The 27,628-nt window shown below is 39.1% G+C and overlaps 2 protein-coding genes across 6 annotated transcripts in view; both read left to right on the top strand.

Annotated features, from left to right (window-relative positions):
• The first annotated feature begins 10,119 nt into the window (after positions 1-10,119).
• Positions 10,120-22,861, top strand: unm_hu7912 (un-named hu7912). The gene is made up of 2 exons (XM_085293816.1): positions 10,120-10,322; positions 18,216-22,861. The coding sequence occupies exon 2, from the start codon at positions 18,268-18,270 to the stop codon at positions 21,475-21,477; it is 3,210 nt and encodes a 1,069-aa protein (XP_085149942.1). The 5' UTR covers positions 10,120-10,322; positions 18,216-18,267; the 3' UTR covers positions 21,478-22,861.
• Positions 22,862-25,949: 3,088 nt separating this feature from the next.
• gapvd1 (GTPase activating protein and VPS9 domains 1) overlaps positions 25,950-27,628 on the top strand; it is a 31,572-nt gene continuing 29,893 nt past the window's right edge. For all 5 annotated transcript variants that reach the window (XM_085293814.1, XM_085293813.1, XM_085293812.1 and 2 more), the window contains exon 1: positions 25,950-26,097. The gene's annotated coding sequence lies outside the window, so the exon portion shown is untranslated. The remainder of the gene's footprint in view (positions 26,098-27,628) is intronic.

Below are 27,628 nucleotides of genomic sequence, written 5' to 3'. Positions count from 1 at the left end.
AGTAAAAGCATCCTGAGTGCTACAGAACAGAGCCCTGGGATTTTGTATGTATTACTATTCAGTCATTCAGTCATTATGATTCATCATTGTATTAGCAATTATGTTAACATTGCTGAAAAACAAAGTTTTTCTTGATGCTCAAATTTTAATCGTACGACTTTAAGTCACATAGAAAAACGGAAATCAAAGCCCGCACACTACCAAACAAAACTAAACTGGCATCCCTTCTTTGTAGAACAGAGACCCATTCATGGTGTTTGAGTAAAAACACAACTATTATGTTCCCAAATTTTGGGGCTTTCACTCGGGCTTAAAATCTGAATGCACCAGCTGCAGCTGAGAGAGGCTCGATACTATTAAGCACCCCCTCTAATGTGAAGAGGGATGTGTTTCATTGCCTTGTCTTGTACAACTCAGTGAGTGCATCTACAGCTGAAAGAACTACATTAAAATTAGATTTTCCTTTCCCTCATCTGTCTGTGCAAATGTTTTGGCAGGTAGGTTTTATGCAATGAGAGAGAGGGAGAGCGTTCAATTTTAATCACCAGATTGATTCTTTTTTTTCTTCCTTGAAAGTTTTCATTGCAGACAAAAGTGTCTGGAGTGCAAAATCCAATTTGCAGGCAGGATGTTTTATAGCTGCTCGCTCATGAAAGGTCACCGTGGTTTTTAAAGCTCTATCTGCTTTGCTTGCAGTTCTTATCTGGCTGCCCGGTGGCTGTTCCTTCCTGACAAATCTAGGTCTCGTTTGCAGGTAAAATGCTCATCTGATCAGGAAAGAAAATCTAATAAATTTTAAAAAATATATACATTTTTAATGCGTCATGAAATGTGTTGTGCATGGAATGAACTAAAGAAGTAAAGGAACAAATGACAGAGTCCTTTGATAAAACCCAGAAAAAAAGATGGAGGGGTGGGGGTGTGACAAGCCCAAAATAAATGTGACATCATTTAATTTACATTTATCACAGACTAGAGACATAGAGGGGTAAAATTTATGTAGCATGACCTTAGAATAATGAAAACAGTGAATCACTTTAAACTGAATTAACCAGTGGCTGCTGTATTATTGAACAACTCTTAATATAAGACTTTGCAATCCTTCACATTTCATTCTTTTCTCAAGCCTCCATAAAAGATAAAAGCATGAAATACGAATCACAAATATGAACTTTGTACTGTTTGGTACTAGAAAAAACACTAGTACCACAGCTTCATTCACAAAATGAAAAGTATATAACAGAGTAAGTTGCGTATCCACACCTTGTATCAAAAGTGTTGTCTAGCAATGGTGTGGTAAGTAATCAAACTACAAGAGAATTTATCAAATGTATATTTAATTTGAATAAGAATCTAGTGAACTTCTGAGATCATAACTATTACTTACCAATTGTAAGACATTAAGAGAGCAACAGCGAGTGACGCATGTTTTTTTCACCGGCTGTATTTCAGGCTGGGGGGGTGGGCTGACTTACTCATGGTCTGGAGAGCCAAATTATATCAATTATTCACTAAGGTAACAAGCAAATCACTGGCATACAGCATAATACGACAACCTGATGCTCTTACATAATCTTGTCTGTGAAGGTTCTCAGTCATCCAGGTCATCGTAGTCAAAGGAGCTTGCAAAGAAAAGCGTCTGGACTTCTTTAAGTTACTTGAAGACGTTTCACCTCTCATTCTCGGAGACGTTTCACCTCTCATCCGAGAAGCTTCTCGGATGAGAGGTGAAACGTCTTCAAGTAACTTAAAGAAGTCCAGACGCTTTTCTTTGCAAGCTCCTTTGACTTACATAATCTTATTTGTTATAACAGAAGATTTAGCATAGTGATGGATCATTTCATTCCCATCCACCAAAATAAATCCAAACCTCTTTGGGAGTTTTCAGTAAAATAGGCCATTCGGTGAAATCAAATGCTTTGTGGGTATCTAGTCAAAGTACAGCATATTCAGGCTTTGAAAGAGTACATAATTTGTTGCTTAAAGCTACTTTTATCTAAAAAACTAGGTGGAATGTAGCCGGTTGTTACTGGACAGAGTTGATCATGGCCTGGAAAATCCTTTCTCAAGAAACAACAGAAACTTTGATGGTCGTTCTCTTTTCTCATGTAGTCCAGTTGTTGTGCAGTCATCCTAATGTAGCATTCATGACTTTGCTGCTCACAAATAAAGCATTCAAGGCTATTGCCAGCAGTACTCTCGTTCCTTTACAGACAAGGGAGAAGACAAAAGGGGAGGGAGGCCACACTTCTCTGAGGGAGGATATTTCTAGAGCTGACCCATTTAAACAGCCCAGAGAAGCTGCAAAGCACAGGTGCATCTGCATTGGTTAGAACCAGAATGTGTAATTACATACATTAAAAATGCTGTTTATTCACAAACTGAAGCAAGTGTCAAAGCTGATTTTGCACACGTCATTTGATAGGCTTACTAAGCAGGATTTGAATAGAAACAGTTTGAGACACCGGGCTCAAATAACAAGTAATAGATTCAGTACAAAATGCATACAGCAAATGTCCTCAGTCATTCTTTTATGAGGGAAAAAAGAAAAGAAAATGTGGTGTCAGTTTAGGATTTGAATGCGTTATTCAGCACTCAAATGGGAAACAGTGGCTGATGATTATACGTAATCGACAGCCTCGCACAATTAGTGCAACCCAGTACTACTTTGCATTGTACTGATGTGGGGTAGAGGGTGAATGACATCCATATTTAGAAGGTCCTCATTGATTCTTCCTAACAGAGGCACAAAAGATTTGTTGTCTGTCCTGTCTTGAATAGCTGGACCTTAATGACAGTTCTGCATCATAAAACCGCCTGCTGACCTTAATCACCATTTGGAAATCTCTTGAAACTCTGAGCTAACAGTTTGCATTCGGTTTCTGCAGGTTGCATGAAAATCTCTGAGTCAGGTTATCAGGCGCTTTTGCATGGAAACACGCTGTTTCTATGCAAGGCCTGAATGTGTTTTCCCTTAAAAAAACACACACACACATGACTTGGATGATTTCTTAGCCAAAATGGCAGATGATGAAGGATGAGTGAGGAGTGTGCTATGAAGATTTAATTAAGTCTCACCATGGGATGTCTTAGTGTGACTCCAGAGGCAAGGACAGAGGAGTTTGTGTTTGCTCAGTGCAACTGTGAATAACATCTACACTATTCTTACTTTGACCTACATGTACTGAGAGGAGGATCTGAGAATATGCCCACATGAGTGCAGGTCTTTCATCACGTCTTATTTTTACCAGGAGGCTGCCAGAGGGGTCTCCTTATAGCGAACCTTATTTTAACTTTAAGCTGTCAATCTCTGCTGGAGATAATCTGGGATGTAAGAGGCATCCGCGTCGCATCTCTCTACCAAATGTACAGTCGACATAAAGCTGCGCTGCCAAATCCCGGCTGTGGTGCATTTGCAGATTGTTGCAGGGTTACAAGCACATTTTCACCTCAGTTTATCTTAAAATTATGACATAGATTTTGATCGTCTCTGTGGAAGACTCCCAACAGCACTTTTCTTCATTCCCTTTGAAATGAATTCAGTCTCTTTTGCTCCTACTCAGTGTGCGTTACCATGGATACTGCTCCCAAATGGTTTGGCTTGTACATGAATTTGTTTATAAGTGTTACTTGGAGTGGATTGTTCTTTTTCTGTGCAGCCAGGGTAAACATAGTTTCCTAATTAAGCACAGGACAAGTGCACGTAATTCCATTGTTATTACTGTATTCTCTTCTGTGGGACTAAACTAATAATTTGCTGTTTGCTTCAGGGAGTGATCAGGAAATTACTTAATTTTTGCAACTTCTGTAACGTGAAGCATGAGCTACCCGCCGACACCAAGTGCCTGCGGCAGTTCTTCTCTCTGCGATCTTCTGCATATGATTTAATCTGATTCACTTTGAATCAAAACTCTGTGGATTGTACAGCATCCTACTGATGCAAAGGAGCATCCAAACACCTCACATAGCTGCTTCTAAATCCTAATGGAGCATGCTGCCTGAGAGGCGAACACCCTGTATGGATTTGCACAACTGTAAATGATGTCTGGGGTAAGAAGGCTGAAGAGAGAGGGCTGAGTGGTTTAATTTCTTGAGGACTTAATCTGGGTTTTGGAATTAAGGGAAGACTGGAAGCATCTCCCAGTGAAGCTTCAGATTTATCACTGCCACACTTCACTCTCTGAATATAAGTCCACTGAATTAAAATCAGCTAGGGATGCCCCTACAGAAGTAAACAATAAATGTGAGGTTTAAAAATAAAATATCAAATAAATAATGCATATATGAAAATATTGTAAGTAACTGAGGGATTATTCTTTTTATGTTCTTTTGTACATATATGGTTACAGATGCTTGTTGCCTTCATGCACTTTTATTTGGAGTTTCATTTATTTTCTTAAAAAAAGACAACACACGATAGACAAAAATCCACATTTTTTTTGCTGGTAGGGTTATTACTGATATATATTTTGTAATTTAGATATTGGGAAAATATCTTTAACATAAACTCTTTGGACCACAGTGTGAAAATCTGATAACATGACTGCCCTAATGATGGTATTTCTGAAGGAACTGAAGTACTCACCACATTCAGTCACAAACAGACCCAACAGGTCTAATTCTGGCTCTGTAAAATATTCAGCACTGCAGTGGATGGTTAATATCCCTAGCGACCCTGGTGATTTCCCTGGGGTTTCTTCTTTTAACATGGCTGCCTTACCATGTCAGTCTAATGTGTTTTTCTTGTTTCGTCAGACATATAAATACAGGCCAGAAAAGAAGCTCAGTTCCTTTCTATTAGCCTGCCACGGTCGGAGCTGGAATTTGTAAGTGATGGGGTCTGACTGTGTGTGTGCACCTCCACATCTCTTATGTAATTTCCTCCAATGGGAACATGGAGATGAGAACTAAAAGTTTGCAGAGTCACTTAATCTTCCATAGAGTTAACTAGAGAGAGCTGCAGAGCTGAAGGGTGTTTACCGTATTGAAACAACCTTCAAGTATTGAAGCTTGTTTAAGCAGTCGAAGCAGAGTGAAGCAGTGATCTGCGGTGATGTAAGCCTGACGGATCCCTGTCAGAGAAGTCTCTAATCAACAGAAAGCCACTTATTTCCTCTCTGTTAGAGTCTACAAGGTGCCTAAGACACCTGCTATCACCAAGCTGACAGACACTTATGCATGGTAACCAACAGCTGACACAAACTGATGCCAGTGTACTCTGAGAGAGAGAGAGAGAGAGAGAGTGACTCACACATACTCGGATAGATCCCACTCTCAGGAATGCTGGATGCCACAATGTGAGATCCACTGTATTCTGAATCATATCTCGTACACGTGGTATCTCACAGATGGAGTCCCAGTTAGATGTGTGTTTTGTAACCAGTGAGCAGGCAGGAAAAGAGATAATAATAAGAAGAAAAGTGGTCATACTCCAGTGTGCTCAAGCAGAAAGCTGCTTCTCCTGTAACAAAATGAGATCTGTCAGAGGTAAGTATTATTGCATTCTTCTGCCTGATCAGCACAGTTTGTCTGTAGTGATTTCTATCTGCTGTGAGAGTGCTTCAGTAAGCAGTTCTGCTGCGCCAGTCACATGCTTTGGGCTGGGGCTCAAAGCCAGCTGTCCCCATCATCAGTTCAGACAATGCAGAAGATGTGGCGACGTGAGACTTTGGGGCAGATGCGAGTAGCAGTGGGCGGGCTAAGAAAAGCGTGACTAATCCAATTCAATTCAATTTTATTTATACAGCGCCAAATCACAATAACAGTTGGCTCAAGACACTTTATATTGTTAGGTCAAACATTGAAACAACTCACTATGAACAAGCACTTTGAGGGGTCCCGAAAAGCGCTATATAAATGCAATCCATTATTATTATTATTATTACTTTGGCAACAGTGGGAAGGAAAAACTCCCTTTTAACAGGAAGAACACATAGGGGTGAGTGAAGAAGAAACACTCAGAGCATCATGGGAAGCCACCAGCAGACTAAGATTTATTCGAGTGTAACTAAGTGAGGATTCAGGGTAGGGCTGCTCAATTAATCGAATTTTAATCACGATTACGATCTGGGCTTTCAACGATCATTAAAAATGACTGAGCCGATTATTAGCCCCTCCCTCATGCTTTACTCTCGCGCTGCTCCGTGTTCGAAATCCAGCGCACCTCTCTGCATTTCGAACATGTGTCACAACAATTAAGAGCAGCGGTCCCCAACCCCCGGGCCTTGGACCGGTACTGGTCCGTGAGTCGTTTGGTACCGGGCCGCGAGAGTTGAGGCTCAGGTGTGAAATGTATGATTTTCAGGGTTATTTTGTTATCGTTTTGATTGTTAACTCGGTTCTCCTTGGTCTTTTCATGTGTGTTATGAATAAATCTTCTTTTTTTTTCAGTACTGGTACTAGTTTTATTTTGTTGTATTTATCCGCGATACCTTAAAGGCCGGTCCGTGAAAATATTGTCGGGCATAAACCGGTCCGTGGCGCCAAAAAAGTTTGGAGACCGCTGATTAAGAGGACCCAAGGGAAGCTCGGAAAGCTAAGCAGAAGTTATTTGGAGAGGAGAGTGACTGCCATTGGTTGAAAAGAGAGGTAAAAAAAAAAAACTTCAGTGGTGCTGCACACTATTTTATATTACTTTTTAAAGTCATTATTCAATACATTGTTATTGTTAACCCTTTAAAGCCGGTCAGAGCAGCATGCTCTGTTTTGTGTAACTATTTTTAAATCCCTGTAGAACCTGAACCGCGTAAGCTAGCGCAATAATTTTTTTTGCATATGAAACCAGAGGAGTTGTACTTACATCTTATGCCATCAGCTTGTCCTCGGTCACGGTTTCCTTCCACATAAAGCTTTGCAAAAATTGCATAAAAAGCGCTTGCAGGAACAAAAACATAATATTCCAGAAACATGCTTTGCTGATCCGATCAGCTGTTCGTAACACTTCCCACAGTGAAACAGACGTCAGCACGAACTATCCGGTTGTTCAGTGATGACGCGACGAATCCTACTTCCGGGTCTAAGGTAGTCTGCGTTTAATATGGCTTTTGTGTTGTTAACATGTTTAATGTTATGTATTTTCTTCTATTTGATCTCAAAAAGCTCCTAAAAAAGTCAGTGATCACTGTTGACCTCCCTCGGCTTTTATTACCGCTAATCATTTATTTAAGCTCAGTTTTTAAAACCTTAGGATGTAACTACAGCCCAGCCCATGCAGCAGTATATGAATGACTAACCTCATATTATGGATGGATTATCTCAGTTGTTCTCCTGGCTGAAGTTTGGTCCTTTTACAGCATCCTGCCATGCGATTACATTTGTTCCTGACCACCGAGAACACTCACGGTAACTTTTATCGAGTGGAAAAAAAGTTAGCTTGTTTATATTATGCTAACATAGCTGTGTCGCTAGCGGTCACGTAGCACATCATTATATACCAGCTAGCCCAACTTCAGTAACCCTACAAACGTCACTGCTGTTTAGTTTTCTGTCTTCATTTATGCTGGAAGTGATAACAGAGCTGTACGTTTTAATTTGTTTCCAAAACCCCGCAGTCAGGACATGCTATATTGTATTTAGATAGAAGCTAGCGAGCTAACTCCCTGCTAACTTCTAACTCCGTTAAATGTCATAAATTCCGTTTTCATGGATGCCTGGATGTTAAACTCAATTGTTACACCTGGTAGAACAGAACGCTGATCATTTTATTAAAGATGAAAGACTTTAGACAGTTTTTCAACTCTCAGTAATGCCATAGTGATCGTTTCATATATGGACCTGCACCAGAGTTTAGACCCAGACACGGCTAGTGACGTCAGACTGAACAACCGGATCGCATGTCCGCCATTTCCTGCCAGAAACCGGAAGTGACATCATTTTCGCGGAAAATGTAGTTTTTTACTTGTAGGCCTTATACCAGTGTTTTTATAAGTCATGTTTGACTTTTCTGAATAATTTCTGGGATGCTTAGAACTCGAATTGCACTGCTGGAAATAGGTTATTTTGATGCACCTGCTGTTTTCTTTGCAAATTTGCATCATAGGCTTGTTTTTTCGTTTTTCCTGCAGTGTATATAAAAATTGCTGTATCTCCAAAATAAAACTATGAAGACACTCAAAATAAATTTCCTGTTGTTGTAAACTATTTTTTGAAACTTTTTTGTATTTAAAGTTTTGAGGGATAAACCTCTTAAATTTCTCCAAGTAGAAATATATGTAAAAAAAAAACCCCAAAAAGGTTTTCAATTTTTTTGTAGTTTATTGCACTTTTTTGCAATTAATGTAGTTACTATGGACTCAATGCATACATATTATTAAAATATGGGCTATAACAGTTGTATAGCAACTTGAAATGCTCCCACAAATGGCACTACAACATGTAAAAAAATAATATAAGCTCTGGCGGACTTGGTTCTATAGTAGGTCTTAAAGGGTTAAATAAATATCGTCAAATAATCGAGATCTCAATTTCAGTGAAAATAATCGTGATTATCATTTTTGCCATAATCGAGCAGCCCTAATTCAGGGTCACCTGATCCATGGTGTGTTTCATGGTGTGATCAGTCCTTCTTAATGATTAACACCTTGAAAACCAAGGACATGGTTATTGATTTCAGGAAGTCATCCCCTCATCCTGCGCTTACAGTGGTAAATGGTGCAGCCATCGAAATGGTGGATAGTTACAAGTATTTGGGAGTTGTTCTTGATAAGACCCTGTCCTTTGAGTCACATCTTGCTGCTACAGTGAAAAAGGCCCAACAAAGACTATACTTTTTAAGGAGGTTGAGAGGTTTTAATGTTTCATCTGAAATGATGACTCTCTTTTATAAAAGTTTTATTGAATCTGTTTTAACTTTCTGTATCATTGCTTGGTACGGTAGTATGTCCATGGATAATAAGACCAGACTTAACAATCTGGTTAAAGTGGCGAGCAAGATTTCAGGGAGGTCTCAGGTCCAGCTTGTGGACTTTTATAACAGGCAGGTGCTGAGGAAGGCAACCTCTGTCCTGTTGTGTTCAGATCATCCTCTCTTTAACGATTTTCAACTGCTTCCATCAGGTCGTCGTTATAAAATGACTGCAGTGAAGACGAAGCGACACAAATTGTCGTTTGTACCTAGTGCTATTATCTTAATTAACAACACGAAATTGTAAGTGTTGTTGCCATTGCACATTGCACTTTTTTCGATGGAAAATCTAGGTTGTTTTATCAGGCTTATATTATATTATAGTATTTTTTTTAATGAGTGTACGTGATGTGTTGGTTGTATGTTTGTTGTTTGTTTTGACATACTGCGAATCAATTTCCCGTCAGGGACAATAAAGTTACCATTGACCATTGACCAGCCCTCATTATACGATTTATCAAAAAGGAAAGTTTTAAGTCTAATATTAAAAGCAGAGCGGATGCCTGCAACAGCAAAGATCTAAAATCAATAGGGGACATTTGACTGAATCAAGGCATTGCCAAGAAACTTCAGATAATAAAGGAGAAACTAGGCTGCAATAATTTTTAATTAGAGGATTTGTGACTTTATAGAAATGCGGTTTTTCACATCCACAGGGTTGACATTTGCAGAATAAGGCCGGTCAAATGCTATTACCTGATGCCACCCTGTACCATACATTCTAACGGACTGAATACCTGAAAGCTGTCTGAAAATGTCACCTTGGGGTTTAAAAAATTACAGGGGACGTTTTTCCACTATTTTCCCTAAACAACAAGGCGATTAAGAAAGAAATAAAAAAGTCAGTTGTCCCAATTACAGGACTATTTTTTCTCTACCTCATGACCATCAATATGAGAGGAGCAACAGAAGTTACGTCAAGAACCACGGGAAATCCAAGTTGATCTTAAACTACGTCTGAAAACTGTACAAATGTAGCTGTCATCTCTGCTTTCCCTCCACGATGAGCATCAGTGACTGCAGAGCGCAGAAACCCCCGGAAATGCCCCTGCAAAGGCCTTTAAGGGACTCAGATACGCAGCGACACCGCGGTGCTGCTCCGAGGCTCGAACTGCCACATGCCCCCAGCTCCCTCAGCACCACCCCTCCCTTCCTCACAAAAACACGCACAACCACGCCCCCAGAGGCACGCGCACAAGCGCAGGCTCAGACACACCACCTCCTCCATCACTGGCAAACGCACATACACACAGAAGCATCGCGGGGTGAAGCGCACAACATGTGAAATGGGCATGAAGGACAGGTGTCGGGCTCCGGCAGGCGCACAGCAGGTGCAGCGGGGCTAACGCCGTACCCACACGGAGAGCAAGGCTGCCGCTTCGCCATGTCCACCGCATGCCATGTACTCACTGGCGAGACGGTAAGAAGGCCCGTCGTTTACTCTCGAAACATTTACCGCAACAAACTTGTTCGAACTCCCCCTCTTTAGCCTTCTCCGTGGGCTCCGTCCTGATTTGAACCCCGTGGCTGCTTCAGTATTTATGTTTTATTTCTTTTTAATGATGTCATTCCGGACTCAAAGGCGTTAGGTCAGCCACAAAGGATGGAGGGCCGTCCGTGCCGCACCAAAATAAAAAGATTTGCCCGAGTGTATCAGAGCAAATGTTTGGTAAGGCTTCGAGGCTCAATGCGTCTTGCTTTGGGTTTGGGCGCGGGAGGTTTCAGGAAAATCTGCAGCACGATTGTGATAGAAAAGGAAAGAATGCAGTCTTTAAAGTTGCTTTTTGTTACTCTTTAATATGGCAAACAAATGGATTTGATCTCAGATTAATTCTGGACTGCATACAGAACATTTAGCTTTATATAAGAAACGTAAAGCCTAATACCATGCAGTACAGCCTTTGGCTCTATGAATAGGCTGTTATGTAAAATTACTGTTACATCCTTTAAAATCAAGTAGCACAGGTCGATCTGCTCACACGCATGTTTGCATCGATTATCAGTTGATGTTTTTTTCTCCTCAGGCTGAGATTTTGCTCTCAGTGTGCAACTGCAGGAGCATTTAATGGATTCTTTGCTGTGTGCCGTAGCCATGGAGACAGTACGTGGCATGTGGTTTTTCTACTTGTGCTAAAGTGGAGTCTCTCTATTAAGGAGAAAGCTTAGTCCGTGAAGACAGAGGAAGGAATTTGTGGATTCACTGAGTCAAGATGTCCTGTCCCATCCTGAAATTCCAAAACACAAATCTTCCCTCTTTCCTCCTGGATCAGTGCGATTTGGAAGCAATATTCTGGTTAACAGATGTGTCAGCGAGAGACCTAAAGTTACTGTCAACCTTCAAAATTATATGCAGCACAATTTCTTTTTAAATTTTCTTTTGCATCTCCTGTGCAGTTGAATGCTCTAGCATTACTATGGGGATCAGTTTTGTAAGGCTGTTTTACCAATATCGGGAAACGACATAATTTGATGAGCACTGTTCATCCATATCCATTAAAGGATTAAAGCTGTGTCCTTGTTTGAGTCAAATTTGGGCATTGGAATGCTCACTAAATGTTAATAATAATGATAATAACAGTGCTATAATAATAAAACTAGAGCTCAACAAGGCCTTAGTTTTTGCAAGCCCCTCCTTAAAAGTATTTATTTAGATTTTTAAGGATAGAAAGATTGGAAGCTAGGTTCAACATTTTTTCCTATTTAGTGGCACTAAATAGGAAAAAATCATTTCTAGATTTATCATTAATAGGACATTGGTAATTTATTTGTAATAAATTAAAACAAGAGCTAGTCTGACAATCGCAGTTGTGTTACACTGACATTCAGCATTCAAGACAGTGGTCCCAGTCATGCCGGAAGAGATCGCGTGGTACTATCTAACCCGCTATGTAAAGAAGAACAAAGCTTTTCTCAACATTACAAAACATGTTTTACTGTTATAGTAGTCACACTAGGTGCAGTAGTTTTTACTACAAATGGCTTCATATGGTCAAACATAATGAAATATTTAACTAAACCCCTAAATGTCTGTGATTGGTTGTTGTTGTCTGTTAACCACTGGATTTTCCTGTCTGTAAATCTGAGAAACCCTATTTTAATTAGTATATATAACTATAGCTATTCCTGCATATTAAAAGTAGAAAAATATTCATATTTGTGCTTTACAATGTGACAATGAACGCAACAAACCATGAAAATCAGTGAATAGCGGTGTATGCGTTCGCTTGTGTGTGTCGGGGTTTGTTGTGAACAGACGTGATATTTAGGTGTGTTGTGGAGACATGACAGAGATGGCTGGTCAGGCCTCTCTCGTCATGATGAACAGATGGTAACTCAGGGTTGGCTTGTGGGTGAGTGCCAACAAGAAAGCCCGTGTGTGTGTGTGACACATAAAAACCCATTGTTGGAACATTTTGTCCATAATACTCTCCAGAGGCCTTAAAAAAACCCCCAAATAAACAAAAACAACAAAATGTTTTGGTTGTTCTTTAATCAGAGATTCGTCAAAGTTGTCTGTTATTTATTGGAAAATATTCAGAGCAGCTTTCTTTACATAGTTATGCTAACGTAATACTTGCTACAGAAAGGCGACATAAGCATGTACATTGCTGTATTTCATTTATATTTCAGTAATCTTAGTAATCAGTGAGCTTTAAGTTGTGGCTGTTGGCCTGAAATTTTCTAATTGGGTTAGTCTTTTAAGCTTATGTTACATTTATATCTACTCACCCTTACACATATTGGAAGTAGTTCCTTATAGGGCTGTGCGATATGACCAAAATCTCATATCCCAATATAAGACATCTATCGTCCGATAACGATATAAATCACAAAAATTAAAAATTTTCTGTAAACTCTGTGAATCTCGGGCAGCTCGACTTGCGTGAAGTGTTGCGGGGGAAAGCCTGTTCTAACGTTTGAGTCTAAGGTTTATTTTTTAGCACCTGACGGCTCTTTTTTTTTCTTCTCATCCGTAAACACTCTGCATACTCTTTCACGTGGTTCAGTTTATTTTGAAAAGTCTCAACAGGATCTTGAGCTTTATTGTGAAAGGTTTATGTGGAAAATAAACAAGCGGACACGTGATGGTGTTACCGTCGTTGTCGTAAAACAGGCGCTTGTCCGTCCGTAGTGTGGTTATATTAAAAATAAGAGAAAGAGAGAACTTTAAGAAATTAATATAGCCACTACAGTGACCATCAAAACCGTGAAAAAATATTGCCATAAACAGTTTATTTTGCGACACCACGAAACAAACGATAGCGTAAAATGAAACGATAGACGTTTTTATATCGTCATCCGATATATATCGTTATATCGAACAGCCCTAATTCCTTAGATTTACTTGGAAAATATATAAACATTTTATGTATTTAAAATATCTAAAATGCAGTATAGTAAGAAACTCAGTTTGCTAATTTAGCATTTTGTCCTTTACAATTAACATTTCAAAGGACATTTAACCTGGATTATCTTAATTTGCACAAATAAAACACATAAACAGACTTACCTTTTAAAATTATTGTTTACTTCAACTCGTTTGAAAATGAAAAAAAAACCATGAAGGACAAAGGGAGGGAATTCCTAGATTTATTTAAAAATGTATGTGAAGATTTCGTCAAGTAAAAATAAAACAGATTTTAAAGGAATTCTTCATTCTGGGAAAGGATTGTTTATTTCTCATCTTAACAGACTGTCAAATAGACCAGACCACCACAGGGTTTATATTATAGATGTTATAGCTTCATTCATCTGTCAAACTGTAATTCAACATTAGTGCTGATAACACTCTCTCAGCATCTGCAGTCTGATGAGGGGCTGTGAGGGCAACAGCAGCCGCCAGACTGAGCTGGAGGTAGAGTTCTTAGCCAGCAGAGGATATAAGCCATACCAAAGTCTTCTCCAGAGTTTCTGACTGAAGACGATTTGCACGCATGGAGCCACCCATATATTTAAACTAAGAAAATCCCTTTAAGGCTTAAACAAACCTCGAGGTCTGTTTGGTGTGATTAAATTGCTTGTATTATGAATGCAACCCACTCATTCAGCAGGACCTTTTCGTTTAGTACCATGCTAGGAACCGCATCTGTCAGCTGTAGCTTGCATCTAAAGTTCATCTTTTTAATATTCATACAATGCCCTAAAAGAATGATATACAGTTAGATATACAGTAGTTCTTTTACCATGACTTGGACAACAACACCAAAACATTTTCTATGTATAGGAAACAAATAATATATTCTATAAAATGAAAAATACAACTACTAAGCTATTACAAATTACTGAAAATGATGATTATAATTCCAGTAGATGAACACATTTTAGATTTCGTAGCCTTTTAAAATGTCTGTGTAGGTTCAGTCCAGGTCATGGTAATCTAAGGCAGTGTTTTCCAACTACTGTGCTGTGGCACATAGGTATGCCGTGAGAAATGATTAGGTGGAAGATGGTGGAACATTACCTGGTTCCACCTGATTAGTACTCTAAGCGATCGGCGTAACGTGCAGAACAATTACATTCTCTTCCAATAGAGGGCAGTACAACTACCCTCTCTAATAATAGTCATGCTGTGAGATGACACAGCGCGTAATATTAATAGATAAATATTTGGAAAGAAAAAGTAGTCTATCTGACCTGCGTCCTGGAGAAAATTCCAACCCAGATGAAAGCCCTAGCATGAGTAGTGCTGGGGACAAACCAAGCCAATTCCTCTATACCTGGTGCGCAGGGAAAAATGATCAATCTGCTTTTTGTGACCTTGTTGTTTGGTGTAGTGCCGCGTGATTTCTCTAATGTGAAAAATGTGCCGTGGTTCCAAAAGGTTGGGAAACACTGATCTAAGGACCTTGGACTGGACTTCTTTAAGTTTCTTAAAGATGTTTCACCTCTCCTCCAAGAAGCTTCTTCAGTTCTAAGATCAAATGGGCGTTAAGGCGGGAAGGGAACTCAAAACTGGATTGTATGTGCCAGACAGTTGCTGTCTGCCACGACTCCCACGAGGGCTTAAATACCCGGGACTCTCCACCATTTAGTCTTAGAACTGAATAAGCTTCTCGGATGAGAGGTGAAAAGTTTTCGAGAAACTTAAAGGAGTCCAGTTACCTTTCTTTCCAAGCTCCTTAGGTTACCCTTCTAAATGTATAGTCATGTAAAAAATCAGTTTACATATAAAAGTGACTTGTAAACCTCTCCTCTGGACCGTTGACTGAGTTGAGTGGTCTGTTTTTAAACTGAACTAATTCCTAATTATTTCATGGAGGCCCAGAGATTGCAGGCTCTGACAGAAATTCACATATTTACAGCAATTTGGATTTTTTTTGTTTCTTGGACCAGTTTGCCGTTTTCTTGGCGAGATTGGAGCTACTGGCAGATTTTAAATGTTATGGCATTCAGCATCACTACTCCCAAGCCTTCAGAGCTAACGTCTACACATATGCAGTTACCACAGTTACACATCGGTATCTGAAGTTTTTTTTTATTTAAAACTTGAGATATTCAGCTGATTGCACTATTCATAAACTTGATGTTTTTTCCTCGTTTTTCTAAAAATACAAGCTCAATGAGGTTGGGACAAATAATAACAATTCTGAATTTTGGCTTTTTATAGTGATGGGGAGGAGGATGATTAGGGGTTATGGTTCACTCAAAAAATGATTCTTTACATTCATAAACATGAAGGAATTTGAGTAAGATGCAACTGAAAGATATCAAAGAAGATGAAATAGTTTATGAAAGAATTCCATTTATGGAAAAATATTACCAAAGTTGAAATTGTGGCTTTTCCATTTTTAGAAAAGATATAACATCTGTAAGTTACAACAAGATTTCTATATAAAATATAAAATACTACACCAAGTAAAGGTTTATATAGCTAATATTAGAGACCTGAAATGTAACTATTAAAGGGTTAATTCTTATATGCATCGCCAACAACCAAACTATGATTACAGAGTTTGTGAAGTTTATATATATATATGTATAATTAAAATTACAAAAAAGAATAATCTCATCTTTCACATTGATCTGTGATATTTGGATAAATCAAGGTTTTGAAAAGCAAACTATATGCATTATAAACATATATATAATATAATATATATATATAAGTTGAAACCCTTTGTGAGGTGTACTTGGGTTTATTCTGTGCCCAGTGTCATTTCTCACATCATCTGTAAAATCTGCCCTGAACTCATGCTCCTCAGCAGTTCTAATTTTGGCAGCATTATTAACATCAAGAGTCACGAGTTCATATCTACCCTTGATATGAGTAACGCAGAATTTTAGGAAGGTCAGCCCATTTCCAGTTAGTGGGCAGGATAACAAGGGGAAAGTGAGAATGCGCAATGTCTATTTTGGAAATAACAAAATGAGTGGGATGAAGGCAAATTAAAGTCTGAGGCAGATCTGAGTAGGTAGAAAAGTGACATCTTTGTAGTGCTCTCTAAACTGTTTGTTGTATTGACTATGCTTTAGTGTGTAAGAGGAACGACATAGATGGTTATATTTTAGTAAATTTATCCGTGGTCATCAGTGGATGTGGAAGCTGGATCGTAGTCTGGGAACCTAAAAATTGCGTGATGCTAATTATTCATGCTCTGGACTCCTCGTTTATATTTTTTCTTTAATCAAATGTCCCACTTTGGTTCTAAGACTAACAATATCATTGTTGCAGGTGGTCAGAGCCTGCTCTGCTTCTGTTATATATTGCCCCTGGGACTGGTGAAATGTATTTGCATAGTGCATATTCTGAGGGATAATTCTGCTCTCAGAGACACTTGTTCAGTCTTAAAAAATAGGGCTTGTCCCTCAAAACTGCCTTCTTAATTAGCTGCAGCAGAAGGCAGCATGCTGCAAGCCTTTAATGGTAAAGTGGAGCCACTGTGGGGCAAGAAGGCATCACGTGCAGTAGGCCACAAGTGGGAGTGTAAGGCAGTTCACCTTCATTAGCCCTCAGTGAGATATTGGCATTTGATAACTACATTAACAGTATTAAATAAGAGCTTTGTAAACTACACTGCTGTTAGCTATGGGGTTGCTCCTCACTCCTGAAGCTCAGCATGTTGACCTTTACTTTTCCAACATGGTTTACACAGAAAGAGAGTGAAAATGTGCAAGTTGAGAATAAACAAACTTTCCGTTGTTAGAAGCTAGTGCATTACTTCCCAACTTCTCAGCTAGTTGAAGACCTACTATATCAAGCTAGCAGTTTGATGGTATGCCCTAGAATTATGATTATTCATTATTTTTGCATAGGTGGGAGCCTTTATTTACTTTTAGTCATATAGGCTCATTCTTTAGTAAAACACGTAGAGTACATAACATTTTAATGTCACCATAAAAGAAATAATAACAATTTAAAAAATACAACTCCACAATTAAAGCATTAAATAACCTAAATAATCTCCTCTTGTGACAAAGTTTGGAAGAATGGATCCAGATTTTGTGGACTGATTCTTCCTAACTTTGTGGCACCAATACAATATACTATACACTGTTTCTAGAACAGTACTGTAATATGTTGAAGACACTTAAAAAGTCTCAATTCATGAGTGGTCTGTTCACCACTCTTTAGAAAAATTCTCATCATTCTTGGCGTTGACACTGTCGGCACATTTGGTATAGCAGCAATGCTAACCGAAGTCAACCTTTGTTTTTCTAAATAGAGCCTAACTGAGGGATTTTTAAGACCAATTCTGATATTTGAGGATTTAAAAATCTGAAAGGAAATGTTTTTGTCCTTTCAGACCCACAAAACATCAACAGATTTCACTAGCATTTTTATGTGTAGTTATTTATAAGGTCTTACTAAGATAATATGACATTGCAGTTTAAAAATGACCTCGTTTTAATGTCACAGCAAGGCATGGATTAGTTGTTTACACTCTGCCCGACTCTGCTTGGATCAGCTGATTGTTGTTTTTGTGGTGTTCCAAACATGTTGCCATCAGGTAAGTTGCAGAGTGTCCTCTTGGAAGCAAATTATGCAATATTAAAAGTCACAACATCTCTTCTTTAGTTTTTACATTTTCATTTATTTCCCATTATATGAGATCAGATGAGAAAAGGAAGCGGGTAGTGGGCAACTTTTGAGGTGGGCTGTAGGCTGTCCATCCAATCAGAAGTTAGAAACAGTTGTATTTTGTCATTGGCTAAAAAAGTTTGTTTTTTCTTTTTATAATAAACTTTTGATTGGTTTGGCAAAGCACACTTTTGGATGGGTTGAGACCAGCAACCGCCAACATGGGTGCGTAAGCCTTCCTATGGCAGAGAAAACAATAACGCTGATTATGCTCCATCTCTTTTCTTTCCCCAGGCTGTGTTGATCTTGAATCACACTGAATGGAGATCATTGAAGTTTCTTTAAGATGACTCGGACACATCCCCCTGATATACTGGCATCAACTCTGTATCAGGACATAAATCTAAATCCCATCACTGACCCCTCCATTTCTCTACACTCCAACCAGCAATGTGACTTGAAAATGATTGATAAATCAGAAATCATCAACAAAAGACACTGCCGTAGTTTTGACTTCATTGAGTCACTGGATGACCCACAGACCCTCTCTTCCTCGATGGAGTATCCTTACAAAAGGCCCGAGCATCAGACATTAAATAAAGATCTTGCGTGGAATGGATTGGATCAACCGGGACATCTTCGCTTTTCATCTCCAGATCTGTTTAACACCAGGCAGTTTCAGCAGCACAGCACCCAAGACAAAACCAGCAATCTTACGTGGTCAGATTCAAAAAAGAGATCCAGGTCTAAAAGTGCTCCCAGGATTAAGGCTACTCTCACTCCTGTACCCATTTCAGTGTCTCCCCCAGGGACCAGGAAGGGGAGGGATGCACCTCAGGCTGCATCAGATACCTTGAGGACTTCTGAAACAGTGCGAGATTCCTACTCATCAAACAGGCCTTTTTTGAATGAGGTGCATCCTATCAAACTGCAGCCTCATGCCCCCCTCTATGTATCAGACTGTTTTGAGGAGGACAAGTCAGATAAACCTGCTGTAACCCCTCATGTTAGGTGCCGTGTGGACATCAAGCCAGATGCTGCTGTACTGCAGCACACATCAAGGCAGGTTCCCAGTGTGCGTCCTGACCACCTTTGGCAGAGATACTCTCAGGCCAGTAGCAGCAGAGGTTTGTATGTGCCTCAACAGATGGTCTCCTCACCAACGCCTACTCCAAGTGAGTGCTATAGTGGAGATTTTAGACAGGGGTACCATTACACTACCAGTATGTCTCCTATCTCTTACCAGCATCTAGACATGCACAGAATGCCATCACCAACAGCACCATATCTGACTCAAGAACAAAGAGCTTACTCAAATCCTAACATACCAACCAAGTTTTTCTATACCGAGGATGCAGTCCGTTATCCAGTGCATCCCTACTCTAGAGCTTACTTTCAGGATGATCGGTCCAGTCTAACCAGTCATGGTAGTACAGTGACCAGTCAGTACGATCCAAGGACTCGATGGGTTCACACCCTTCCTGTCAGGTCGTATTACGCAGACAACTTTCCTAGAGAGCCTGCACATTCTGTATACGGCAGGCCTTACTCCACAAGTGAGGCAAGTTCATACTTTTCTCAAACTCCACTGTCTAGATCTTACTATGGTGAGGACAACCGCTTCAATCCGTATCATATGAATAACTCAAGGTTTGTTTACTCCAAACCATTTAGCTCTCCTATGGAGCAGTACTTTTCATCAAGGCCATACCATACAGAGGGTCGTCGACGCCCTCGAATGTCTCAGGCCTTTTCAGATGACTGGTATCGCTCAAGCATATCTGGTTACTCTAATCAGTCCTCTCAGCACACGCCACCAAGAGTAAGACAAGACTCCAGCATACCCCCGTGGTTTCCCAATAGCTGTACAGAGACAAGTCGCCTTGGAGCAGAAATCAAAAACCATTCAAAGTCTTGGGACAATATTCTCTATCCACGTCATGACAGAGACCAGTCAGTGCCACGTGGACGAAGTTATGAAAATTTGTTTTACCAAGCAAGGAACGGCACATCCTCTGATGTTACATCTCAACCTGTCATTCTTAACCTATCAAGTTCACCGAGACGCTACGCTGCCCTGTCACTGTCTGAAAACTCTCTAGAGAGGGGTTCAAGCAATCCGTGGAAGAATAGCAAGAGTGGACATTGGTTTGTAACTCCAGAGATCACCATAACTGACAATGACCTATGTGCAGGCAACAGCCGGCGACGTGATGTCCACTCTGTTAGCTGGGATACACTGGATGATGAAAAAACACCATCTCCCAGAGAAGCTCATCCGAAGCAGCCATCTAATGCAACAGACATTACCAAAGATAGGAAACATAACAACTTCTCCCTGCAGCAGAGCCTAGAGCAGCTGGATGAACTCTTAGCTGATTTGGTCGTTGACTACAAACCACCAACTAGCAGAAAGTCCAGTGAAGACCTTTTAGACCAGCTAAAACAGCTAATCACTGAAGATGATGAGAAAGACAGGGGTTTGTCTGGGCACGAGAACTTAGGATGTCTGAACACCCAGCTCCCCTCCTCCAAATCCAGCCCCGACACCATCAAAGACCCCGATAGTGGGTGTGATGCTTTACAAAGAAGTGCAGAAGAGTGCTCTCCAGACCACAGCACTGATGAAGATGACACTATGGTGTGTGCTAATAAGAAATGCAGCCGGATTGAGAATATGTTCAACGCCTGCCTGTATTTCAAGTCTTGTCACAGTTGCTACACCTTCTACTGCTCACGAAATTGTCGCCGGGACGACTGGGAGATCCACAAAGAGACGTGCCTGTATGGTCGTGTCAGTAGTGTGTGTCGACACACTCTTAAGTTTTGCAGAGAGAATACAGAGATCCACAAAGCCTTCTCACGAGTTGCTAAAGCTGGCTATCTCTCCAGAGGCAGAGGCGTCCTCTTTCTGGGTTTTGCTAATCCAGAGACAGCTGACAACTTCCTGCAAGTTGGGCTTGAGAGCCTCCTCATGTCTCCCACATACTTATCTCTCAGAGAGCTGGATGGCTTCAAGGACAACCTAGGAGAGTACTGCAAGGAACTGCAGCAAGCAGGTCATGAGTATGACCCCAATGAATGTTTCCTTTTGAATGTATCCATCGCTGTTGGTGAACTAGTGCCTAACAGACCTTCGCCAAGGGTCCAAACACCAACAGTTCGAAAATATGCAAAGGTGTCCTTAGCCTCCTCAAGCCCTGACAAAAAGGTACTCAAGAAGGATAGCGAAATGGAAACGCTCATCCTCACTCCCCCTCCGGGCACACCAGACATTGACAAGGAGGGGGAGGAGGGAAGAAAAGCTCGAGAGGTCTGCTTTGTCAATATCCAGCGTGAGCTCAGGACCAGAGGAGTTTTCCTTCGCCATGAGTACCCCAAAATCTATAATCAGCTGTGTGAGTTTGTGGAAAGCAACAAAAGGTTTACTCCTACTACTATATACCCAATAGATAAGAGAACAGGGAAACAGTTTATGTGCATGATCATGGCAGCATCCGAGCCAAGAACATTAGACTGGGTGGGCACCCCCCATCTCTTGGATGATATCATATAGCATAGCACTAATTAGTAACGATAATGATGTCAGCTAAATGTATATACTGGAAATAAATTGTGTGATTTAGCAAACTAAATATTGATTTGGAAATAGATGTATATACAGTATGTGACCAGCCGCTCTCTCTCTCTCGCTCTCTCTCTCTATCATCTATCTATCTCTCACTTCTGTCTGTTGCCACAGATACACAAAACTCACACGCATAAACACACACACTTGTGACATGTTGTTTTTGGCTTGTTTTGATCCCGTTGCCCACAGAACAGTTAAACAGTTAATAGCCTGCATGTAGACTAGGCAAGCTCTCCAGTTATCCAGGTGTTTAAGATGTGAACATGTATGATTGTGCAGTCTCTGCAGACAATTTATGAAGCACACAGTATTTATTAAGTGCACATTTCATTGCCTACACATAATAGTGTGCAAAGCCAGGTTTCATATTGTAACAGTCATCCACTATTAATTTCTCCAACAAATGCTAAATCATATATTTATATCTTGTTACAGTGGTTGTAAGATTACAACTGTTGTTTATTAGTATTTAAGTATTATTTCCTTGATATGCTGTAGATGTGTGGTTTTTTAAAAAAAATTATATTAGTCATTGTTTCATAGATAAAGGAGTACAATCAGACCGCCGGTTGTTTTCCCACTCCATTCACGATTTAGTTGGAACTTATTTCATCTTGTGAAAAGACTTGATGTCATTCTTGTATAAATTGCTTTGTTTGAAAGTGGCCTTCAGTCGAAAACAAAAAAAATGCATTTGACACAAAGCAATGTATAGGGTTAGCTATTTCTAAAGGGTTTAGAGCTGTAGAATTAGGTTGTTTAAACTACCAGTGTAAATGAATAATTATTTTTGCTCAAAGCATGTTATTTATATTTAAGGTATTTTAATATTGATATTGCTTATGATTAAATTTATTATGTTAACAAGATACCATTTGATGCATAGAAATGTAAGAGGTATATATATTGAATATTAGATCATTTGAACATCATGAACTTGAGACCTTATTGTAACTAATACCACAGTATGTTCCTAATTAAATCATATGCAATAAAAGAGCAACCTTAACATCTATATTGTAAAATCCTATTTTATTATAAACACTTAATAATTCCTTTGAGCCAAGAGCTGCAAAGACTATTTGCACTTACACAAATTACGAGATAAGAATGTTCCTAACAGCGCTGCAGCACTGACCCCAGATGATAAGCCTGCTTCCAATGCCATTGTTGACTAATCTAAGGTTGCCCTTTTACTTGATTATATCTTTGTGCAAGACCTTCCTCAAGTTTCTATTTTGTGATGTTTATAACACACGTATATATAAATATATATATGAATCTATAATAAATGGAAGTAAATGAGTGACCTCATGGCTTTGAATTTTTCTTCATGGGCTACTTTATATAAAGGCACAAGATTAAATAAATACAGTTCTCGTCATGTTGTCTCCTTTTTATATTATTAGAGCTCCACCTTGTGGAGCAATGCATGTATTGGTCGAAATACAAAGTTGGTATTGGCAACTTATAAAAAGTAAAATATATCACATTTGACCTCTGACCTCTTTCAAGGTCAAGTAAGGTCAAACTTTCATAAAATGACTTTAAATTTAAAAGGTGATGCTCTCACCTTTGTCACGTGACATCTAAGTCAGCTTTGGTGCTGATAAACTAATACTTAATACACATACATGACATACAGTACAAAAGGCAGTGTAGGAAACTCATCACTCTTTTGTCCAGTGGTGGCTCACACATGGAATATGAGCAAGTATGAAATTGAATACCATTTAAAGGCCTCGGGTATCATTAATTACAATGGTTATGCACATGTCAACCAGATAAACTTTAAGTATGGGTAAAAATTCTATATGCATACATTCATTCACATCATTAGGTACAATAGTGACCTATTAATTACTAGGTTGTACCCCCTTTTGCCTTAATAAGTCATGGCATAGACTGAACAAGGTGCTGGAAACATTCCCCAGAGATTTTGTTTTGTTTTATTAAAATAAAATTTCACTTATTTTTTGGGAAAGTGTACATTCTGATCTAAACATCTCGACAGTGACATCTGCAGGTCTTGGGGGAAATGGCAATGTGAAGGAGTGTCGATGGTAGAGAGCAAGACATCAGGAGTTCATCCTCCAGGTGGGATCTCTCATATTAATTGAATGCATTTCAGTTTATTTCATGCTAACGCTTGTGGTAGCAGCCCTGAAGTTCTGTTAAACTAGGAGATAATGGATTTGAGAGGGCAGATTCAGCTGCAGGCTCCACTGACTTAGCATTATAAAATAATAATAAAAAAACAGCAACAAGTAAACCACTACTGATACATCATTCATAAAAGGACATTCGGTGTGTGTATAAAAAAACAAAAATATTAGGATTCAATGGTACTGATGCTGTGGGGAGTAAAACATACTTCACGAGGTTCTGAACAACTGATGGTACATGTCCAGTTAAGTTGGAGGTATAAATCCTTAACATTACTATTTTAAATAGCCTCTGTGACATATGAGTTACAGCTCTTTGGGTAGCTTTTGGTTACCTGTAGTTGTTTGATTCACAACTTGTTTTGGAAAATGCACGTTCAGAACTATGAACTTGTGTTTTGAGAAATTATGGAGAAACGACTATGTTTCAGCTCTGATTAGATGACAACATCATATTTTCCTAGTGTTCATATCATGTCCCATACACAGCTTTACGGCAGTGTTAATGGTACATCAAGTTTTGCTTTCACAAATAAAATAAAGCAAAACATCAGTTGCGTGTTAAATACACATTTGAAAAAGGATCCGAACAGATTTAATCCAAAGTATTTTCCGTATTCTGCATAAAAAAAAACCTTATTACAGAGATGAACATATTATGTAAATATGATAATAACCATGCTTCCATATAACTATATATAAACAATTTAAATGTCACTTGGTTATCCATAAAGAGACACATAATATGTGCATAAAAAATAAATATTTGGGATATAATGTGTGCCTATTTAAATACAAATCCTCCTGTGTTATAGTCAGGACCAGCCCATTTTTAGGTTATAAAATGCATAAAAGTACCTTTTAAATTTGTTTATTGTATCAAGGCTTTTTGACTTTGTCAGAATTTCTATTTAAACAAAGTAAAACAATAAAACTAAATTATATAATGAAATGCGCTGGTGAAAATTATGACTTTTTTATTGTTGGGGTTGGTTTAGACCCAGTTATGATATAACATTATAAAACAGTAGTGCTAAAGCTAAAGTCATAAACACACTGTGAGCTCACTAACTCAGTTAGAAGCTACTCTCTTTAACGCTTTGTCTCCTTCCCTAAATAAACAACCCCTTTTATTCTTACTGCTTCACTGAAAAGGTCATCCAAACTGAGATCTACATGTAAGACCGACTCATTTTGGTGACTTCAAGTTTGCATCATGCAGAAAGAATTCTACAATAAGCCAAGCTCTTTATGAGAAGAAGAAGGATATAATTATCAACCAGAGGACACGGATACAACTGATGAATCTGGTGAGGAGGTCACAGTTGCTGAAGCTGCTCCTGCTGAAACAAACAAATCCAAAAGTGGTGATATCTCTTGGATGGGCGAGGCTCATTTCACTGAAATTCAACCCAGGCCCAGACATAACAGTATGAATGTTTTGCCCCTTTCCATGGGAAATGCTCCTTCTGGCAATACATGCCCAGCAATTCAGGCAAATACGACATAATGGGATGTGATGCAAAAACCAGCTATGCATCGAATTGAAGACGACAGGAAGATTTAAAGAAGCAAACCTGCGAGTGGCATCCCTGAGAAAAAACAAGGAAAACATCAAGTCCTCGATATGTTTTCTGGACTGCAACCTCGCAGCTGCTGTGAGGAAGGACCTGTGATACCGCTTATAATATTATAATATTTTTTTATAATATTAAAACTAATATATATATATATATATATATATATATATATATATATATATATATATATATATATATATATATATATATATATATGTGTGTGTGTGTGTTTGTGTGTGTGTGTGTTCCATTACCTGTCAACGATAGTAAGGTAACATAACACCCTTTTATTTTAAAATTTTTTTTAGAATGGAAACGAGATATGCTGTAAAAAGAAAGGGCCTGGGAGCTACAAGAAAATTATTAAAACCAGTCTTTTCATGGATAAGGAAGCCTAACAAGGTAACTAACAATCAAACTGCATGGTAAACCATTGTTTTGAGGATATTCTTTGGTTGATTTAGGACACGGGTCAAAACCGATCAGTTAACATAAGAGATAGTAACGGAAAGGTACCACAAGAGGAAGGTTTAAACCTCCTTAATTTCCAGGAAACCTGATGTTTAAACATGTTTTCTATTTTAGCGTGAAATGTCCCTTTAACGACCCAAATGCTTCCTTTTGCGCATGCGCGTTGCGCAGGTCTCCTCGTGATGACAGTAAATGACAGCAGCGTTCGCTAATGAAGAAGGCAGTGTGAGACCGCTAACCGCCAACAAACACTTGACTGACTCGAGAAATCTTATGATCAGCTGTGTTTAGAGGAGGTGGGAACAATTAGTACGGACTAATTACGTTTGGTAAGTGACTGATTTTATGGTAACGCGTATTGTTGTTCACATTTGGTCCACTCAGGAGCTTGCAGCCTAAAGCTAAGCTAACGTAGCTATCGGGCTAGCTCATCATTAGCTTGACCTACTCGCAAACGTTAGCCCAGTTTAACTTGGTTAACATTAGCAGGCTACTACAAAATTAGCCAGTTCACAGGGCTACTTTCTTTCCGCGTCCCACAAATCAGTGCATTCGCAAGTTCGTCTTTACTGGAAGCAGTGTGACACCTGGGTGCCCCTTGTTCCACTTTCCTTCATAGCTTTTAGCTGGCAAATACCGGTCATATGGTTTAATTGATATGATTCCCGGGTCGTCTTGTGGTGATCTACTACAAGTTAATGGAGCAGGCGTTTACGGGCATTAACATTACCCATCTCGAACTGCTGGCTGCTTGGCCAAATCTCAGGAGTGGAAACAGCATCAAATCAAGGACACTATAAACACACAAATGCACGGCAGTTAGAAAATGTACATGTTTTATTCAGATTTTGTGTTAGATATGCTTTCACCCACTCACTGAGAAAAGTGGGTGCGGTGTCTAAAGTAACGTAAAAACATAGGTACAAACATGATGTTTGTAACGTTAAGGCTTGTTAGGCCTTAGGATATCAGAAGCATGTTGTCATTGAACACGACTATTCAAATAAGCGGTACATGTTTCTGGCAATAAGTAATTATCGCTCGGTTTTGTCCGTTATCATTATAGTAATTACTGGTAGATTACAAAAAATGAAGCCGGTTAACTCAAATTTAATTCAGCCTGTTCGTTGCCAATTGCAAAATGTGAAACGTTGCTCCTTGTCGTGTGTTATGTCTTTAAAAAAAAGTTGTAATTTTTTCCCCCCCAAGGTTAAGCTTAATGACAAAAATCACAACACAAACATACACGTATTTGTTGTACAGTACAGTGCAGTAAAGTCTTAGCACCTGTAAAATAACTAGAGCTACAGTTTCCACGTCCTTAGTTATCTAAGCCCATAACTCCCATATTGCTCATCACGTCATGCTTTTTTGTTTATAGCCTCAGTAGTCACTTTCAGTTTAAGTCTTTACTAAAAATTGAATGTGATTCAGATCTGACTGAGGCTCAGCAAACAGGACTTTATTCCTCTGTATTTGTGACTACAAAGTGCCTGACCAAGGTTCAAGTTTTTCAGTCTGAAACCTCAGCTACAGTCCATTCAAATTTGTTGCTCAAAATGCTCAATAGTAAAGCAAGCAGGCAGCAGTGGGGAGTCATTGTTAGTTAATCCAGATAATAATAATAATAATAATAATAATAATAATGATAATAATCATTATTATTATTATTATTATAAATTTGTTGTAATACAATGATCTGCAGCCACCCCTCAGGTGATGTTTACTTTTATTCTTGCTCCGTTTCATTTCGTGTTTCATCAGTTCTTGTCCTGATGCATTAATAAAGTGTGTGCTGGTTAAATTGGCCAAACCTGCAGCGAACGGTTAGTTTTTACTCCTTCAGAAAGGATTGAGGTT

The sequence above is a fragment of the Mchenga conophoros genome, linkage group LG12 (genome assembly GCF_057382185.1).
Source record: "Mchenga conophoros isolate Kocher_MC1m ecotype Shallow Benthic linkage group LG12, M_conophoros_male_GT1.1, whole genome shotgun sequence".
NCBI lineage: Eukaryota > Metazoa > Chordata > Actinopteri > Cichliformes > Cichlidae > Mchenga > Mchenga conophoros.
This window is presented reverse-complemented; position numbering and strand designations above follow the sequence as displayed.